This window comes from Falco punctatus (genome assembly GCF_963210335.1).
Source record: "Falco punctatus genome assembly, chromosome: 5".
Taxonomy (NCBI): Eukaryota; Metazoa; Chordata; class Aves; order Falconiformes; family Falconidae; genus Falco; species Falco punctatus.
In genome coordinates, this window is record NC_137584.1 from 82607254 (window position 1) to 82627228 (window position 19975).

General features: G+C 45.6%; 2 protein-coding genes across 2 annotated transcripts; both read right to left on the reverse strand.

The window, feature by feature from the left end:
- Window positions 1-11397, reverse strand: TOMM20 (translocase of outer mitochondrial membrane 20). The gene is made up of 5 exons (XM_080388940.1): window positions 11166-11397; window positions 6239-6285; window positions 1942-2023; window positions 1519-1661; window positions 1-410 (listed from the first exon to the last, which is right to left on the reverse strand). The coding sequence occupies exons 1-5, from the start codon at window positions 11287-11289 to the stop codon at window positions 366-368; spliced, it is 441 nt and encodes a 146-aa protein (XP_080245066.1). The 5' UTR covers window positions 11290-11397; the 3' UTR covers window positions 1-365.
- A 403-nt stretch (window positions 11398-11800) lies between these two features.
- RBM34 (RNA binding motif protein 34) lies at window positions 11801-19019 on the reverse strand. The gene is made up of 10 exons (XM_080388929.1): window positions 18701-19019; window positions 18153-18295; window positions 16844-17060; window positions 16162-16221; window positions 15540-15583; window positions 14981-15064; window positions 14707-14770; window positions 14553-14595; window positions 12863-12981; window positions 11801-12130 (listed from the first exon to the last, which is right to left on the reverse strand). The coding sequence occupies exons 1-10, from the start codon at window positions 18965-18967 to the stop codon at window positions 11810-11812; spliced, it is 1362 nt and encodes a 453-aa protein (XP_080245055.1). The 5' UTR covers window positions 18968-19019; the 3' UTR covers window positions 11801-11809.
- Between the last annotated feature and the right edge of the window lie 956 nt (window positions 19020-19975).

The following is a 19975-nucleotide window of genomic DNA, read 5'->3' on the forward strand; positions in this document are numbered from 1 at the left end:
TGCAGATAAATCTTTATTGCCATAACTTTGTTTTTTCAAAAATGAGCATTGGGTTTTTAATAGGTCGTAGTTTTATGTCTTTATATGTACAACATTACAACTGCATATTTTAATAATAATGAAGTTAGTGATACTTTGATAACTCAACACAGTGTATTTATAAAATGAATTCTTATCAAAATACACTTTTCACTGGGATAATAAATAAAATCCTGCGAAACCCACCTACACAAAGTTAATTTTAACTCTGGTAGAACCCGATGTGGTACACAGTCCATTAACTACTATGTTTGCCCCTTTATCCCCCTACTGATGCTCATCTTCTGGGGTAAGAAAACATTATTTTCCCCTGTTGTGGTGTGACCTCATTCAACATCATCTTCAGCCAAGCACTGTGCACTTACAATTCTCTGTAAGAAGGAGAAAAACTCATTCACAATTACATAAAATTGACAGTAGGCAACTGATTATCAAGCAATGTAATTTTACACTGAACATTAAGCAGTGTAATTACCAAACAAACTGATAAATGTTAAAAATGGTAATTTATTTGACATAAGTTTTTTTGAAGTCAGTTCCACAGAAATTATGTACTGTGCAATGCCTAACAAAGCCAAACTCAGATAAATAACATCCTGTTAGCCTCAAGTGATGACCTCTGTGAGGTTTTTGGCACTGTTCTCTACGGAAACATTTTTGCTCTGTTGTTTCCCCAAACCTTTACATCTTGTGTACCTGATGCTTTTCAGTGGTCTTACTAACTATATGGACCTTAAACCAAAACGTAAACAGGCCTGAGCAGTAAAGAGAGCTGCCTGATGCACAGCATTGAGTCTCCGCTTTAGGTGAGGTAATACCATTATAGAGTACTCTTGCATTTCCAAGAAAATAAACCATACCATTTATTCTACAATAGACTTACCTGCTAGCATATTAACAACGTTACCTGCACAGTACTCAGGCTAAAACGGCAGGGCGTTTCATACACAGAGCTACGAACACTTTTATCACCAGGGAAACCCCCAAGCTTCCAAAACTGTCACGTGTTCTGGTGCTAGTTATATTTTGTGTTTATAGCTGGCCCACGAGCAACCAGCTAGCAACAGATTAATTCTAATGGACTTTCATAGCACTTACAGACGCTTACGGATATATAATTAAAAGAAACAACCTCAAGACCCAGCGTAAGAAATTACCGCTTTTCTGATCCCCCAACTTGTATTTGGGAAACTGGATCCGGTATCAGAGCTGCAGTCAGACATCTCTATTTCAGAAGATCTTAGCATAAGCTATGCATGAGAGAAGTTTCTTATTTCTGTTTTACCCTGTTTGCTATTAACGCTACATGGTATTTTTCATATGCGCTTTTTAATGCCTCAGTTGAAAAAAAACTTCTTTTCATCTAACTGTACATATACAAAAAATGTACTACAAAAACCAATACTCAGACTGATGTAGTAGATAAGAGAAGTAGTTCAATTATTTTCAAATCAAAGCAACAGGGAACATTTCACATACCTGGCTTATTGTAGGGAGCTTAGTTAGAAGCATTTGAAACACTGGTGGTGGAAGAGTCTGCTGTAGAACTTGTAGTAGCTGCTGCGGCTGTCCACACACAGCAATGGCGTTGGTCAAGTGATCAACACCTTTTTCATATTCACCTGTATGACAAATCATTATGTTTTGAAATCAATCTTCTTCCACACTGTAAAGCATTTACAAAAACCACCCACCAACAGTGAATGAAATTATCGAAAATGAAACCACTTTACTTTCCTCCTCCCTTGCAGGGTCTTCTGAATACGGAGGGTTAGAAAAAAGTAAAGATTTTCCTAGGTGAATTTGACTCCTCAAAAGATCTTAGTATACAAAACCCATCTTCTATCAAAGGTAAAGAAAACTATTTTACAGCTTACCCTTCAAAAAAAATTATGCTATTACCTTGAGCTAGTAGTTCCTCGCCAAGCTGAATCTCCTCAAGGAAAAACTTCTGAACTGCTTCAGCATCTTTCAGATCAGGCAACTGTAACACACACAGTAAAAATAAGTTGGCCCTTAAACAGCAGTTAATAGAAGTCAGCAGAAAACATTATCAACTGAAATCACACACACAGCTGTACAACGGGACATTCTTTGACTATAGCCTATTAGGGAGAGATGGGATCCACCTGTCTAGAAGAGGCAGGGGGATCTTTGGCAGCAGGCTGGCCAGCTTGACAAGGTGGGCTTTAAACTGAAGGACCCAGGGGGCAGGGTCCGAGGTGGCAACGTTCACACTACCGCATCCAGCTGGGGAATAAGCCAAGCCAACGAGAGCAGCAATGTACGTTCTTTAGCTGCCTCCCATGAGGAGTAGCACAAGGCCAGCCACCTCAAGTGTGCGTGTGGCTGTGGTGGATCCTCTTGCACCCCTCCTGGGAAACCTGCGTGCTCCATTACCTCTCTGAACTGCCTGTACACCGATGCACACAGCGTGGGGAACTGTTGACGCAGAAGGCTCGGACACAACTTATACGACCAACGTGATCAAGTTAGTGCCACTTTATTAAGGGATACACAGCGATTTATACTCTACAGATGCTATTAATAGACTCACAGCAATTTATACCCCCAGCTAAAAATACACATGCTACGCAGGCTTTGTTAAGTAAAAGGTGACAGGTTAAAACTACTCGTTCACACGCTTCCACCTCCCCTATGATTGGTCCCGGTGTGGTGCCCACACGCCGCTCCCTTGTGCAGCCATCCTGCTTTTTCTCATGTTTCTGTCCAACTCTTATCTCTCTGTGAATACACAGTGTCTTTGTCTCCCTTGGCCCTGCATATGTCCTTCACAACACCTGCAGCTTGTTACAGCTCCGGCCTGCTCGGCCTGCTCTTACAACAAAGTTACTTGGTCTGGATTGCTCATAACATGTCCGTCGTCTTCCAGCCACTTCACAGGGAATAAGCAGGAAGAATTAGAGATCTGTGTGCGATCACAGGGCCATGATCTCATCGTAGTGACAGAGACATGGTGGGATAGCTCACATGCCTGGAATGCCGGCATGGATGGCTACGTACTTTTTAGGAACGCCAGGCCAGCAAGGCAAGGTGGTGGGGCTGCCCTTTACGTGGAGAGCAACTGGAACGTACCGAGCTCTGCCCAGGGCAGATGCAGAACAAGTCAAGAGCTTATGGGTAAGGATTAAGGGGCAGGCCAACATGGGGGACACGGGTGCAGGTGTTTGCTACAGGCCACCTGATCGGGACAAGGAAGTCAGTGAGGCTTTCTACAGACAAGTGGAGGCAGCCTCACGATAACAGCCCTGGTTCTCATGGGGGACTTCGACCACCCTGATACCTGCTGGAAAGACAGCACAGCTGGGTGCACACAGTCCAGGAGGCTCCTGCAGAGCACCAATGGTAACTTTTCAACGCAGGTGGTAGAGAAGCCAACGAGGCAAGGTGTGCTGCTGGACCTTGTACAAACAAAGGAGGGCTGGTTGGGGATGTGAAGGTTGGGGGCAGCCTTGGCTGCAGTGACTGTGAGATGGTGGAGTTCAGGAACCTGCGTGGAGGAAGCAGGGCAATAAGTAGGATTGCAACCCCGGACTTCATGAGAGCTAACTCTGGCCTCTTCAAGGACCTACTTGGAAGAATCCTATGGGTTAGGACTCTAGAAGGTAGGGGGGGGCATTCCAAGAGAGCTGGCATCTCTTCCTCCAAGCTCAAGATCAGTGCATCCCCATGAGTAGGAAATCAAGCAAAGGAGGCAGGAGACCTGCACAGATGGGAGCAAGGAGCTTCTGGCAAAACTCAAACAGAAGCAGGTAGCATACAGAATGTGGAAAAAGGGACAGGCCACTTGGGGGGAACATAGGAACGTTGTCAGAACATGCAGGGATGCGACAAGGAAAGCTAAGGCCTGTGTGGAATTAGATCTAGGTAGGAAAAGGATGACTAGGGAAAATGCAGGCCCACTGCTGAGTAAGGTGGGTGCCCTGGTGATGAAGGATACAGAGAAGGCAGTTACTGAACGTCATCTTTGCTTCAGTCTTTACTGCCAACACCAGCCCTTGGGTTTCCCAGACTCTGGAGACAGAGTCTGGAGAAAGGATGACTTCCCCTCGGTCAAGGAGGATTGGGTTAAAAGATCATGAACCCATGGGCCCCGATGGGATGCACCTCCAAGTGCTGAGCAAGCTGGCAGATGTTACTGTGAAGCCACTCTCCGTCACCTTTGAAAGGTCATGGAGAACAAGAGAGGTGCCACAGTAGCAAACTACAAGCTGGTCAGCCTCACCTCCATCCCTGGAAAGGTGATGGTACAGCTCATCCTGGAGATCATCTCTAAGCATGTGGAGGAAAAGAAGGTTACAGGGAGCAGTCAGCAAGGATTCACCAAAGGGAAATCATGCCTGACCTGCCTAATAGCCTTCTGTGATGGAATGACTGGCTGGGTACACGAGGGGGGAGCAGTGGATGGTGCCTACCTTGACCTCAGCAAGGCTCTTGACACTGTCTCCCATAACATCCTCGTAGGTAAGCTCAGGCAGCGTGGGCTGGATGAGGGGACAGCGAGGTGGACTGAGACCGGGCTGAAGGGCAGAGCCCGGAGGGTTGTGACCAGCGGCGCAGGGTCCAGCTGGAGGCCTGTGGCCCACAGTGTTCCCCAGGGGTCAGTGCTGGGTCCGGTCCTGTTCAACTTGCCCATCAGTGACCGGGACGCGGGGACAGAGCGTGCCCTCAGCCCTCAGCAGGTGACACGAAGCCGGGGGGAGCGGCCGATACACCCGCAGGCTGCGCTGCCCTTCAGCGAGGCCTGGGCAGGCTGGAGAGCTGGCGGAGAGGAACCTCGTGGGGTTCAGCACAGGCAAGAGCAGGGTCCTGCCCCTGGGGAGGAGCAGCCCCACGCACCGGTACGGGCTGGGGCTGCCCTGCTGGGGGGCAGCTCTGCGGAGGGGACCTGGGGGTTCTGGTGGGCAGCAAGTCGCCCGTGAGCCAGCAGTGAGCCCTGGTGGCCGAGGGGCCAGCGGGACCCCGGGGTGTGTGAGGGGGAGCGTGGCCAGCAGGTGCAGGGAGGTGATCCTGCCCCTCGGCTCTGCCTTGGGGAGGCCGCACCTGGGGCGCCGTGTCCAGGGCTGGGCTCCCCAGGTCAAGGGAGACTGGGAACTGCTGGGCAGGGTCCGGCGGAGGGCTACGGAGGTGATGAGGGGGCTGGAGCATCTGCCTCATGAGGAGAGGCTGAGGGAGCTGGGCCTGTTCAGCCTGGAGAGGAGAAGGCTGAGGGGGATCTTACCAATGTCTACAAAGATCTCAGGGCCGGGTGTCAAGAGGATGGGGCCAGGCTCCTTGCAGTGGAGCCCAACGACAGGACAAGGGGCAATGGGCACAAGCCAAAACACGGGCAGTTCCATCTGAATATGAGGAAGAAGTTCTTTTCCTTGAGGGTGCCAGAGCGCTGGAACAGGCTGCCCAGGGAGGCTGTGGAGTCGTCTTCTTTGGAGACATTCAAAACCTGCCTGAATGTAATCTTGTGCTACCTGCTCTAGGAGAACCTAGCAGGGGGTTGGACTAGACGATCTCCAGAGGCCCCTCAACCATTCTGTGATTCTGTGACACTGTTAACACTGAAACTGGTAAAAAAAACCCCAAACACAAAAAAAACCCAAGTAAAAGTGTCACCACTGAGCTAAACGTATACAGAATGTTTCTGAAAATCAGACTCAGGTCTTGTATCATAACATCGCAAATCTGTAGAGAGACAGAGCCTGAAATACCTCTACTCAGTTTATTAAGTGCACAATTTTGTAGCAAATATAAATTCTAAGGTGCATTATGTTTATCACAACTGTATTTCTTACAATTGGTTAAGATAAACCTATCTTATCTTCCAAGATCCACTGGTGATAAAGAAAGAGAAATCACAGGCTTACAGCAAAAAAATATCAAGTTCAGTTTTAGGTGTACCACTTCAATGATTTTTAAGTCTGGAAAGTCCTTGCATATACTACAAAGAGAAAAACACCATCAAAACACACAGTAAATGTACTTTCTAGTACAAGGCCTCTATCTGACACAGCAAAAGGAACAACCATTTCATATGGTTATTTGTGAGTATTAAAAAAATTAAAGACTGCGTATTTGCAGAAATGTTTGTAATGCTGGAATCAAAACAGATCTTTAAACAAATCTTACAAATAATACAGATGAAACGTCTTTTAAAATAGCACTGCACTATTGAACACAGTATTACCTTGGAAAGCCCTGCTCTCTCTTTGGCAAGCTTCTGTTTCCTCCTTCCTGTAAAAATAAAAATGTCTTACATTTTTAATTTGCATTTAAAAAGCCTTCAGATTATAGTTCAAAACCAGGAACAAATCAAAGTTATCTTTCAAATAAAAAAACTGGTAATATATTCCAAATATTGAAGTCTGAACACAAGACTGCAACCCACTCTCTGCAACAGAATATAGTTTAGAGGTCTAACGAGGGCTGGCAGTGGCACAGCAATTCAAAATGGCAATTGTGCTGCTGGCTACCGTAAACACCACCTGTGCAGGACCTGCAGCAGCGCACACCCCACGCACTAGAGGCATGGAGAAGGAAAGAGAATTAGAGTAACGCAGGACTTCTCTATGTGATTTCTAACAATGATAAACCACCAAACTGCCTACAAGCCAACACTGTCTCATTATGAACTATGTGGTGCACCACCAACAGGAACCTTAGCAGGCTACAGTAAGTACGTAAGTGTATTTTCCCAGCTGCCTGGTAGCAAAGACTTGGGAACTAGTTAAATAGGTGGCAGTATCTCACCACCCCACAGCAGAGCATAAGTTTCTGAAATCTGAGGAAAGCAAGCATCTACAGATGGAACATTTACAGGTTTAACTGCCCAACCTAGAGGCATAAAGTTGGTCTGCAACATAAAGTTATATCACTCCAGCAAAACTAGTGTAATTATAATGAGCTATAGCTTGCTTTTAATGCAATTAGGCAGGTATAAAGTTATTTTATAGCAGCAGCTCTTCATACAAGAAAGAATAATTACGGTTATACTGCTCACTTCCTCAGAATAATCATTTTTGTAAGTCACCAGTTCATCAACTGAAATAGTTACACCGATATAACTTTTAAACACAGCCTATGGTTAAACAACTGCACTCTCACTATTTGTCCTCCGTGTCTGCCCAGTGAACATCCATGTTGACAAAGAACGGTCACACAGCCCTGGTTTTTCTTTTGAGACAACACTGCAAGCTGGAAATACTTCCAAATAAGACTAGCAGTTTTAATGGCAATGAGTTAAAAATGTGAAATTGTCCAGATGATGTAGACATTCAGGAATACTATTTCCTACTAGTGATCATGTAACATGTGAAATTTATGGACAATATAAAGGAAGTTCACATTCTCACTACACAGATCACTCTTTTACTTTCTAAAATACCTTCACTACCCTTAGCACCCGAATTTCTACAAGTTACTGACCCGTGTATGTTATTTTACAACACCATATACAGGAAAATGCATCTTATAGACCTGTAGGATACTATACTTCTATCATTACGGTTGTATGCAGTATCAAAGAAGAATTCACCTCTTGAAAGTTGGTGCCTTCAATTAGCTCACTCCAAGTTCTCTGAAGCATTCATTTGCACAAAACTTTAAACTGCACTACTACACAAACCAGTTTTGCTACTAAATAAAATCCTAAACATTAAATAAAGAAAAGGGGGTGGGAGGGAGCAGGAAGAAAGAGTAGCATCTGGAATGTTCCCCTATCAAAGCAAGCCACATTGCAACTGTAGTGAAACATTCAGTGAAATGGTCAATGAAGAGTACAAAGAGTAACAGCTTAATATCTGTACATCAGTTTCATGAGAAACTGGTGTTTTCTTGTTGTGACAATGACATCTTCTAAAATACTACAACAGGTTATCACTCACTGGGTTAAGCATTCAGAGGTAAAGGGAAAAAAAAAAGACATGCTGGTAACTGTAACTATTTAATGAAAGCTTTTGCCCACTGATAAAACACATATAAAATCATATACTTTAATCTGAAAATAGTAAAGGAATGTGAAGAATCACCAAGATTTGAAAACTGAACACTGATCTACAGAATCTTTCAACTGATTACTGTGCAATTTTTCTTCCTCTCCTTAATATATTTTTACAGGTCGCTTTAAAAGTCCACTAGCTAAAATAATTACAAAAAACAAGTAGCTCTAAAGGGTATTTACAATTCTTCCCATAGGGGTTGGTAACAGTAGTTGTAAAGTATCTCTGCAACAGCCAGAAGTGTTACAGTTGTAACAGAGGACAAAAAAATAGCAAAAAGTGATGGCTTGCCGAGTGGTGGTGGTGGTGAGGGGAGATACCTAAAAAAAAAAAACCCCAAAATTTTCTGGTTTCCCCCAGGGACCTCCAAGAAAATGAAACCCTTCCCTCTTTTCTAAAGACATTATCACATTTTAAGAAAGGGTAGGGGCAGTAGAAGGAATCTTAGCTGACACAGAAATGCACACGCATCCATTCAAAACAGAAAGCTTACTGCAGCTCCCAAACTGCACGTGACTTGCAGGTCCTTCAGGGACAGCTCCTGTACACGGGCAGTTAAGTTTCAAATGTGAACCAACAGACAACCTGTCGTGCTGCTAAGGGTTGCAAAAGCCCCTGAGTTACCCCAGCAGCTTCACAACCAGCCCCACAAACAGAACGACCAAAAAGCCGTTTGCATCTTCAGGTCCCACCCCCGAAGCCTGCCTGCTGCTCTGCTCTCCCGCAGCTGCCCGGGCAGAGGGTGCTCTGGCGCAAAGTTCAGCACGGTCAGAAATGCTGGCTGTCTCCGGATGAAGAGCTCAACATCCATACTTGCATAGGGAACAGTTCCATCCTATACATTCCTTCAAAAACACGAACAGTGAACACATCTAAAATCTTATCATCCTTAAATATAGCTGTGGAAGCTAAGTAGCTCCAGATGTTTATAGCTTTGTTATCTTTTGGTCCCAAGATTAAACATGGACTTGCCCCTAAACTAGCAACACCAAAGCCTAAAAAAAACACAAAACCTGCTAAATAAATAAGATTAAGACATCTGGAAAACCAAAGTCCAGCAGTTTTTCAAGTCTCCCAGGAAATCACCATTTTTTCCCCCCAGAAACCTGAATCTGGTCACCTCCTTTTTATGATGGGTAAACTTTGGTCCTAACACAGCCCAAAGAGATGTACAATGTAACCAGGGTGGCAAAAAAATATTGGTTCTAATCAGCATGTCAGCTTGACCAAATAAGCCAGGCAATCCACTGACATGTCAGATCTCGTGTCCTTCCCCAGTTTTGGTGACACTGCATCTTAGAAGTTGAAAAACAATCTTATCCTAAGAACATTGGTGGAAAAGATCTGCTCTGAAGGCATTTTCTACAAGTTTTTCATCAAATACCTCTACTATTGCCCAAGAAACCGTATACCTTCATCTAAAAAACTGCACTGGCTTCCGCATCAGACCTTTTTGGTCAAGTATTTTACAGCCCAAGCCTTACTAGCCATCAGTAAAAACGTAATAATCAGATCACTGGCACCTCTACAGAAGCATCCACAGTAAAGAAGTACAGTACTAAAAAATAAAAATAAAACCAAATTCCTTAATATTATGTAAAGCCTTACAACTAAACGCGTATCATGTCCAAGGATCGTTAAGTCACACAGTGATGTCCTCCAAATGACAACAGCCATTCCCTAACAAACCACAATGTTTTTTTCTACTCTAAAGAAAATGTTAATTCTTAATCCGAGCAAGTCTAAGGTTTATTCAGACCATTACTGGAGAGCTCAGGTAATGAAAACAATGGGATGCAAAAGTAATTTTCAGTGCTTCTGCAAAAATCTAATGTAATCCGGTATTTCCTCTACCACATCTTTAAATGTCATAGAAAGAATGTGGTTGATTATACTGCCAAAAATCGAGTTTGCTTGTGCAAGACAAGCACACACCAGTTTACTGTGCTAAAAATTCCCCATCAACGACTTCCAGGGCAGGGCAAAAAGTACCTGGAAAATGCACAACAAGCGTGTCTAAGATCCTACATACAAGAGCAAGGGCCTGAAGATGAAGTATTTGAAAGGTAAAATTTGCTGTGGATGAGCCCACAGAAAGCGGAAGTACTACACTGTTAAGCGTCAATACTGGTCGCTCAGGAAATTCCATCCATTAGGACAGAATCAAACTGTTTTAAGTTATGTTTAAACATCATCAGGTGAATGCTTATTAACCCATCTAGTTATTGATTCTTCCATCCATGAAACTGCCAACCATGTTACGATTACTCGCTGGGAAAGTTTACCTTAATGGTAATTCCTTATCTTCAGATTAGTTATCAAAGGAATATTATACATACTGCCGTGACAGAAACAACCCGGAAACAAGTATCTGCCTATTTCTCATGAATCCTTCGAGTACCTTGGATGACTTCGACTACCTCGAGTACTCGTGGCTACAGTCACATGTAAACCCTTTGCTCATTGTTAAAACAAATAAATGTTGAAGATGTGAAATAACGAAGAGCCACGGGAGAAGAGCTCTACATTTTGGATGAATCAACAGTTTTCTCTGGCATTCATTCTTATCCTGGAAGCCAGTAACAGAGCTGCCAGGAGGGTTAAGAATGCAGCAGGTGAAACAGGCGAGGGCTGCTGCCATAGCACAGACACAACCTCCCTGCAAGAGATCGCGCGCTGCTACCTGCTCGCCTTCCAGAAGCAAAAAAAGAATCAGCGTCACCACGTCAAGGCAGCGGCGACAGCGGTGCGGCCGGGCAGGACAACGGGATTTACAGAAAAAGAGGCCAAGTACTGCCACGCCAAGGTGCTGGCGCGGAAGCCAGAGGTCACCCAGCACCCAGGCCGGCCGCGGAGCGCGGGCTGCGGCCAGCCCCGGCCCCCGCGCTGGGTGAGGGGGTGGCGAGCGACAAGGAGCGGCCGGAGCTCCCGGCCCCGCCGCAGCCTCCCGCGCCTTCCCCCCCCGCCGGTACCCGCGGCCAGGGCCGTGCCCCCGCAGGGAGGGGAGCGGGAAGGCCGCGATGCGGCGGCGGCGGGGAGCGGGGGGTGGGGGAGGGGCGCTGCGGGCCCACCACGTGCCGCCCTGCCGGCTCCTGCGGCGGCGGCGCGGACACTCACGCTCCCGCAGCCGGTTCTTAAAATTCGGGTCGCTCCTTCTCTTGCGGTCGAAGTAGATGCAGTAGCCGATGAAAAGGGCCCCGCAGAGGCCCGCCGCGATGGCGCTGGTCTTGCCCACCATCATTGTGCCCGGGGCCCAGGTCCCGCCGCGCCGCCGCCGCCCCCTCCCGCCGCGCGGCCGGCGCCGAGCTCCGCAGGCACCTTGGGGCGAGCGGGCGGGCAGAAAGGACCCCGCCTCGCTTCCGCTGACGTCATCAGCCAGCGCCGGCTCGGGGTGGCTCCGCCAGTGCCTGCGGCGGCACCAGCCCTCCCCGGCGAGGTCGGTTTCGTCGGGGGGGCATGGGGGGTCCCCCCCGCTGGGCAGCCCGGCCGTAACGCCACTCCGCCAGTATCAGCTTTTCACCACCCAAGTCTTGTAAAACTGAAGCTTAACAGTTAAATAAAAAACAAAAACCAGAAAAAAACAGCCTAACCCCAGAAAAAATATTTTCATGTCCTCACAGACACTTTTTCAGGAGTCGGACACAGCAATGGAACGGTGCAGTGGCCATGCGGCCGCAACGGACATGTGCCCAACACGGGGAATATGAACACCCACAGCTGTACTAGCAAACAAAATTTATGACAAAACACTCTTCTGTACATCAACCTTTATAAGAATAATTAACATTTCTATACATTGGATTTTTATCAGAGGACCCTTTCTTCTTCCCAGCTTTGTTTCTAGCAACAGTTTTTGGCCTTTTTGGTTTTCCGCGTTTTTTCAAGGGGGTTGCTTTTTCACCAACAAAGGAACCGGTAGAGCGCCGCTTGGTTTTTAATGTGGTATCAGCTCTGTCCTTAGGAGCACGAGACGAGCTTTTCGGTGGTGCTTTCCACTTCTCTCCGCAGCGCTTCACTCGTATCCTTCTTCCCATCAGAACAGTCTCGTTGAGTTTCAGAGCAAGGTGTACAGCATCCGTGTTCTACGCGAACAGACAGTTTGAAAGTAGCATTACTTCCCGTTGATGGCTTTCAAATAAAATGTTGCCCTTAATTCTTCATAAGCAAGATTTTACAAGAGAACACTCAAACTGCTCTTATCAAATGACACACCATCTCTGCCCAGGAACACCACACCCATGTAGCCCACCCTTTAAGGCAGATACTTGAAAATGGGCTACAAAACAGCTTACATGAGATGGAAAAGACAGAGGCAGAGAGATTGCAGGAGAAACTAGGGGGGGGGGGGTGTGGGGCGGGGAAAGGGTATTGGACTGCAGGACATAAACTAAGGAAGATGAGGCTGGGAGACTGCCATGACAAAGCAAGCCGTACTGGATCCAAAATGGGGAGCCAGTAAGCAAATCACCTGCAAGGGACATTTTTGACATGTAAGAAACAGGAGAACACTGGTTAGACCAAGCAAACTCACCTGTCCCTCCGTTAAGTCTTTCCCTTCAAGTTAATTTCTTTTACCCCAAAGTTTTACAGCTTTTCTTTGTACGCAACCTGAAACACTCTGCTTTGCTTTGTACCTGCTCTTACAGAATTGGCCTTCCAAGCTGCTTTTAACACACACAGCAATGCTACCGCTTAATATCATATACAAATAAAAAAAAAATTACTAAAGAAAAAATTTAAAAGGCTCTAAAGGCAAATCCTAATGCAGGTTTTGAAGACTTGCCGGTGCCCCAAACCCCACCATTCACACGTACCTCAAAGAGAACATAGCCGAAGCCTTTACCCAAGCCGGTATTTCTGTCTCTCACAATTCGCACTGCTACTACACCTCCACAGACAGAAAAGTGTTCTCGCACAGCATCGTCACTGATGTCTGCAGGCAAGCACAATGAAACATGCCTCCTCAGTCAGACACACAGCTTTAGAAGCCTGGCCCAAACCCAACTATTGTACCTGAACTGTAAATACAAACAAACATACATATAAAGGGTACACAAATATCAGTGGTTCAGAAAAATTCCAGCAAGTTAACAACGCAGACTTTATAAAGGGCTATTTACTTGGACAGTTACCGATTCTCAGCTTTGAAGAGTACAACATAAATCACACAAAACAAGGAAGGCAAAGACCAAAATATATTTTTCAAATAATTTCTTTATGGTTTGAATGCAGTGGAAATTAAGATTTGTGCTATATTTTCATAGCTCCTTCTTATGCCAGAATCTCTACGAATTAGTGCTGATGATAATGAGCTTGAGCTGGCAGCTCCTGAAGTCTACTGCTCATTGACCAAGCCGTGGATTTTAGCTGAATGGGGGAGAAGGGATTTACAGTTTCCAGCCACAGATGAGGTACAATTATTCTGATAACGGCTGGATGTGAGAGGCTTTCTCACGCTGGTGCCTATGCTAACTGACAAGTGTGCTGTACCAAGTACAGGTTATTCTCTTTTCTGTATAGCTACACTTCATACTACAGTAAATCCCTTTACACAGATATAACCGCATCTCTAAGGGGCGGGGCTGAATTTAAAAGTACAGGTTTAATTACAGCAATGGGACTTAGATGTTCTGAGAAAAGTTCAAGCTGCTGAAGTAATTTTCAGAGTGCTGCAAACATCCAAACTCTTCTTTCTGCAGGATGCACTGAAGAACATACAGTACTGACACAAGCTCTACACCACAGGCACTAGTAACATCACCACAATCAGATTTGTCATCTGTCCAGACCTTCAGACGGGTCAAGGTTTAGGCTGAAGTCTAAAGCCTGTTTGTTTCGGCATTACTGGCAGCATGTCAGGCCACAAGCACCAGGCACACCTTCATCCTGTGTATTTACGCATCCGCACCACCCCCAAGTATGATGCTCGTCCCAAGCACCCTGAGTCCATTAACACCCTCATCTGGACCACGCCTGATGGCAATCCCTCAATCTGCTCTCCGGTCTACTCAAAAGAAGCTGAATATTCATCAAGCAGTGACCTCAACTACACAGTAACCGCCTCCATGCGGCTAACAAGAATTGCCAACAGCTGCCTTGACACAGTTGCTCACAGATGGCATCAAAATGAGAAGCCATCACTGTCTATCACTTGGAAATAGCTCACAAACAGGTACCAGTACATGTTTAACATTCAGAAAGCTATAACATATGCAGTTGTTATATTTATTTAAAACCTGCCAAGCAACAACAAGAACTAAAAGTGCTTGCAGTTCTAGCTACAATAAAGAAAAAAATTTAAGCTGCAGAACTTGCCAGAAACTTAAAACCCCTTCAGGAGTTTCAGTTAAAAAAATAAAAAAGGTATTTAAAAAAATCAATTCCAGCAAAAGATTTTTAGCTACCCTAAACATGCTACCCTAAACATCAATAAATAAAACCTGCAATGTCAACATATTCCATAGATGTTAAGTAATGATGTCTAACAGCCCATTTTAGACTTACCATATGAGAGATTTCCCAAGAATACAGATCGTTTATTGTCATGCTAAAGAAAACAAGAGATACAAGACAGGAAGTTACCTGATGCAGAAAAAAACCCGAAAAAACAAACACCACACTATAAAGAAGGCATTTTCTAGTCACATGTGTTACTTACTGAACTGCTTTTTGATGCAATGTCAACTCTGATGTGAAATCCACTAGCAATTTCTGTTCCATTTCTTTTGTAAGCCAAAAGAAAAAGTTTTAAAAATAAAATGAGTACGCATTACTTAATTCACAATGTCAGTGCACAGCATTATCCCAAACACAAATTTACTTGGAAGTTTGAAAAAACATTTTATTCTGATTCAAGCAAAAGAGAATAGAGTTTAAATTTATCTGCAAATCTACCTCTTCAACAGGGAATGAGGAACAAAACTGAGACTTACGCCTTTAGAGCCTTAACAGCATCGCATTCTTCCTTAAATACAACATAAGCATTAATGAACTTCGCATTAGGGTGCACCTTATGTCTGGAACATGAAAAAGACACATATTGTTTAAATAATTCTGATGGTGGGCAGTGCACAAGCACTTCTTGATAAACACATTTACGCCTCCCCTTGTTTTGTGCACAGTAACAACTTGGTTTCTCTTAAAGATCAAGCACTCCCTTATGTCCAAGGGAGTCCCACTGTACATCTTATATGGCCTATATATGCACCCTGATCAAGCTTCCTCGGCTCATAAACATATCCCAAGGAATTAAAGACTATTAACATCTTCCTCCTTCCTAAAATGTAAGAAATGCAACTTAATGAATTACCGGTACACCAAGTACGTGATTCTTTTTCATTTGTTAAGAAAACTTATGTACACAAAGGTAACTACAAGTGTCAAAGAAACACAAAATAAAAAAAAATACTATAGCCAGACATGGAACAACCAACACTTAAAAATTATTTTTGCCTTGAAAAATAAAGCACAAAATTCACAAGAGGAACCTACTTTATTGCTGCTAACTTTTTGGATGAAGTATCTTCTGCTGGAATCTTTAAGATAAAAAAATCTTTAGTTAAGTGGGCCTAGCATCAATTTATCTCAAATATTTGTTCTTTAAGACAAAGAGAAATTCAAACCGGTACCATTCCCACCCAAAGCAATGCAGCCAGTACAGTGAGCAAATGATGGAAGTGGCTAGTCCTAGAGATGATCTAGAAAGAACTCAGATAGCTGGCTTTGACTTCATCTGTTACATTTCTTGAGTTCCAAGACTGTTGCCTTCAACTATTTTACAGCAAGCACTGACTTATAATCAATGTGTCTTTGCTACTATGATTTAAAGACAGGTAAGTAATACCTTAGCTAAACAAGCAATAATAAAAGCATTCTTCTTCCAGAGAGAATACAGCTCTGCTACTGCCAACTGCCACTAGAGGAAGAGTAAAATGTGATGAAAGATGCATCTGTGGTGCCTCCGTGGTAAAATCTCCAAGGCTTCCTCTAATGGCAAACCACGCACACCCAAACCAGATTCTGAACTAACAAAGATAAAAGACTTTAGGAATACTACCCTTTGAGATCAAAAAATATGTATTTTTTTTTATAACATTAAGAGAAAAGAACGTACCAAAGACCGGAATCGAATGGATTGTATTTGTCCGTACTCTTTAAAAAGAGATTTCACTGCCTAAACAGAAAATATCATATTCAGTACATCTTTGCATCCTGGTAGTAAGAATTATTGTTGCGTATTTATCATTAAGATTGTTTTTACATTCTTTTCATTTTAATTACACAAGGTCCGTTAAAGCGCTACTAAAATATGCAAGTAATTTATAAGTGTTTCTGTGTTTCTTGTGCCAGCTTCTTATTCTGCAGATGGCCAAAACTGAATTTGTACCACCTACTACGGAAGAAGTTTATATTTCTTCCACAGTGTATATATAAAAGAAATATAAATTTAATATATTTTATACAACAATCTGAAGTATTACTTGCATTAAAAATTAGAAGCAGACTAACTTTGTAATTTAGTTCTCATCTATTAAGTCACTGTTCATTGAAAAAACCCTAACCATTTCTACTGCAGAAAGAACAACTGCATCCACTGCTGTAAAAAGCCTAACTAACTGCAGTGAACAAAAGAGACTGCCTCTAATGGTTTCCGATAATGAGTGTTGTTCTCTACTTTCCCAAACCACCAATTTTAGTCAAAAATATGTGTGACTTCTCAGCTGGAAACATTCCCTCAAACTAAGGACTACTGTAATTCTTCTCGTTCCTTTAGCTGACAGAATCCACTCACGTACCTGAACAGTACAGTTGACAGGCAAGTTTCCAACAAACACTGTTCTTCTGTTTACCATCTCATCAGCCACGTTTTTTTTCTTTTGCTGTTTTACAGTTGTGCCTGTGTCTGAATCAACTGTTTTGGCGATGGTATGAGAGGCCTTTTTTTTTGGCTTCTTTTTGTTCTGAAACAGTTTTTGCTCTTCCTCGTCATCTGCCCGCTCCAAAGCGCTCTCTCTTATCAGAAAAAAGACAAGAAATGATAATTGTTGGGGGAAGAAAAAAAAAGTTTTGAAGGTTAAAGAATTTAAGCCTCCAAGATAGATGTTTCAACTTGCATTTTAGATCATGTTCAATGCAATATTTCAAATATTAATTTGCTTATTATGTAGTAAACAAACATATCTGACTGTTTGGTAATATGGAAAACTATTTGCTGTCCCCAAGGCACTGCATTCACTATTCAGTAGGAATAATAAAGAAGGAATTCAGAATTAAATAATTTGATTTCTAAAATTGAAGGGGGGGGGAATTCATCTTTGCAGGATGGAACTAAGGAGAGATGTAACTGTTCCCAGTATCCAGGACACTCAGATCAATCCATCCTTTGGGATCCACCTGTGCACTAACAAATCTCTATCTATCCAAACTTGTCATCATAATAGCATGAAAAGTAAGCAGATCTGAAGAAACCTCTAGAAAGGTACCAACACCAAAACAGCAAACAAGTTTCATAGGCATGGAAGATGCAACAATGCACAGTGCCAGACCAGAGGGCAAGGGGTTAGCCTCAGGCTACAACCAAGCAAACTTCATTAGCCAAATTTCACTGTACAGAAACTAGCCTCCTGCCTGCACTGACTGCATCACGGTTAAACTCAGAGTACGTAAGAGAACGGACAGTATAGTAGAGTAGTTCTGTGTCACTGCAGAGGACAAGCGTGGTTCAGGATAACCAACTCTGGTACCTTGGACCTGCTCCAACTGCCTCTGCTCCTTTGTTTGACTGCAGGTCTCCTGGATAAAGGCGACTACAGTCAGAAAGCATCACCCCATGCACAGAACTTTTTGTCTCCACCTACAACCTCTAGACCTGTTAGCTCTCCAACAGGGGATCTGCACTTCACATACCGAAAGAAGCAGCAATTATTTACTTCCTTTTGGGGCAGACTACAGAAAATTTTCATAATCTTGTTAAAAATAGTCTTCTTAAACACAAGGTTCAAGAAGACTAGAAGTTTACTGTTTCACTGAACTCATATGAAATCTCATGATTACTCTAGATATATTTTTTTAAAATCTTGCTATAAAAAAATATTATTTACTCACCTGTTTGCCAGGTTTTTCTCTGCTTTTGAAAGTTCCTTCTTTCTGGCTTTCTTTGCTTTTACAGGAGGTTCTTGTGTGACTGATGAGTTCTGGTATTCTGACACTTCCTCAGCTTCTTCTGTCCGCTTTCTTTTCTTATTTCCCTTTAAAAAAAATTAACTTGAAAAACAAAATTCCAGAAACGCCCTACAGTTATTTTACATGTCGCAATTTATTTGAAACGCCACTAATCAAAGCCAAAACCTGCACGAAGCGGTGCTTCTGACACGCAGCCCCGCCAGCTCGCCCACCCGCCCCGGTCACGGCACCCCCAGCCCCGGGGGGACAGCCCATCGCGACCTGCACTCGAGCCATTTACCACCCGTCCCCCCGGCGCAGGCACTACCGACCGAGCGCCCCGGGAAGCCGCCCCCGGCCGTCATTCGGCCCCTCTCAGGCGCCAGCGCCGCCACCCACACCCCCGCCCCGGCAGCCCCCGGCCCTCCGGGGGCCAGAGCACCCGCCGCGCCCGCCCCCCCGCGGCGGCCCGGCAGGAGCGCGGCACTCACCCCCCTCACGGCCACCAGCACCGGCGGCGCGGCGGCGGCGCTGAAGAGGCGGGCGAGCGGCGCGGCGGCAGCCCCGTCCGCCCGGAGGCTGCCGGCCACCTGCCCCACCACGTACTCCTCCGCCTGGCCCCCTCCCGGCAGCGCCGCCTCACCGGCTGCGGCCGCCCCGCCGCGGCCCCGCGAACGGGGAGGGCTAACGGTGGGGCCCCCCGCTGCCGGTGTGTCCGAGGCCCCCCGCGGCTCCGCGCCCTGCCGCCGGGCCCTCATGGCTGCTCCGAGCGGAGGCGAAAGGGCTGCGGCGCGTCACTTCCGGCTCCGTGAGGGACGGGACAGGTGCCGTGAGGGGACGCCGCGAGGGAAGGGGACGCCGTGAGGGGAGGCGGCGCCTCCTCCAGCCCGCTGCCGCCGCGGCGGTAAGCATGCGGTGGGCGTCCGGGGCAGCCCGTGCGCCCGCCCACGCGGAAGCAACCGCCAGCTGGAGCCGCTGCACTGGTGTGGTGGTTGGGGTTTATGGCGGGAAATGGTGCGAGACGCTGCTGTGCTCAGCTCCGTCCGAGGCGGTCTCCCTCACAGCAACTTGTGTCTCCACAACTTATTCTGCCATTAGTTCCTTCTGGCTTCTCAAGCTGTTTCTACTCAGAATCACCTCAGTGCCTCAGAGTGCCGCAGGCAGCTAAAAAATTCACATCGCTGTTCCCTACAGAAAGAGAAACCTTTGCCCCGCTGCGCTGTGGAAGCACCTCTCAGGGCACCCTTTCGGTTTTGTCTGAATACACCCAACTATTGAGCCCACACCCAGGGCTAAATTAAAAAACCAACCAACAAACCAACCTGACCCACCCCCCCAGCGCACCAGTTCAGCTCTGTGCAGCACATTCTCCTGGTCCTTGAACGCAAATCCAATGGGAAGCGTCAACAAGGCCTTCGTGGCTCTTCCCAGCGCCATGCAAGGGCCCTGCTGAGCAAACGCCACCGCCGAGCCCAGCCCAAGCGGCACCCAGAGCCAGCCAGCGGGCCCCAGCCCAGGGCAGCACTGCCATGACCACCACGCAGCCCTGCGGCTGCCCCAGGCCCGGCTGGCTGCCGGCAGCAGTAGCCCGGCACCTCCGGCCTCAGGCAGCCTGGCGCTCAGGTAGTGCTGCTGCTGGAAGACTGAAGTCTGTGGAAAAAGGCGTACTTACTCAAGCCATTTCACTGAGGTGGCACAATCGCCAGGGTGGGCGACCTAAACCCCTTAAGTTCACAGGCAGAAAGCATCCTTCTGGTGCTCGTGCA

Bases quoted from the DNA above. Each gene is read 5' to 3' on its own strand.
- TOMM20 (XM_080388940.1), bottom strand. From the start codon at position 11,289: ATGATGGTGGGCAAGACCAGCGCCATCGCGGCGGGCCTCTGCGGGGCC. The intron at 6,286-11,165 runs GTGAGTGTCCGC...TTATTTTTACAG, and splicing joins TAAGAACCGGCTGCGGGAGC to GAAGGAGGAAACAGAAGCTT. The intron at 411-1,518 runs GTATGTGAAATG...TCCTTCTTACAG, and splicing joins AGCTCCCTACAATAAGCCAG to AGAATTGTAAGTGCACAGTG.
- RBM34 (XM_080388929.1), bottom strand. From the start codon at position 18,967: ATGAGGGCCCGGCGGCAGGGCGCGGAGCCGCGGGGGGCCTCGGACACA. The intron at 18,296-18,700 runs GTGAGTGCCGCG...TTTTTTTTAAAG, and splicing joins TGCTGGTGGCCGTGAGGGGG to GGAAATAAGAAAAGAAAGCG. The intron at 15,065-15,539 runs GTAGGTTCCTCT...TTCATGTTCCAG, and splicing joins AAAAAGTTAGCAGCAATAAA to ACATAAGGTGCACCCTAATG.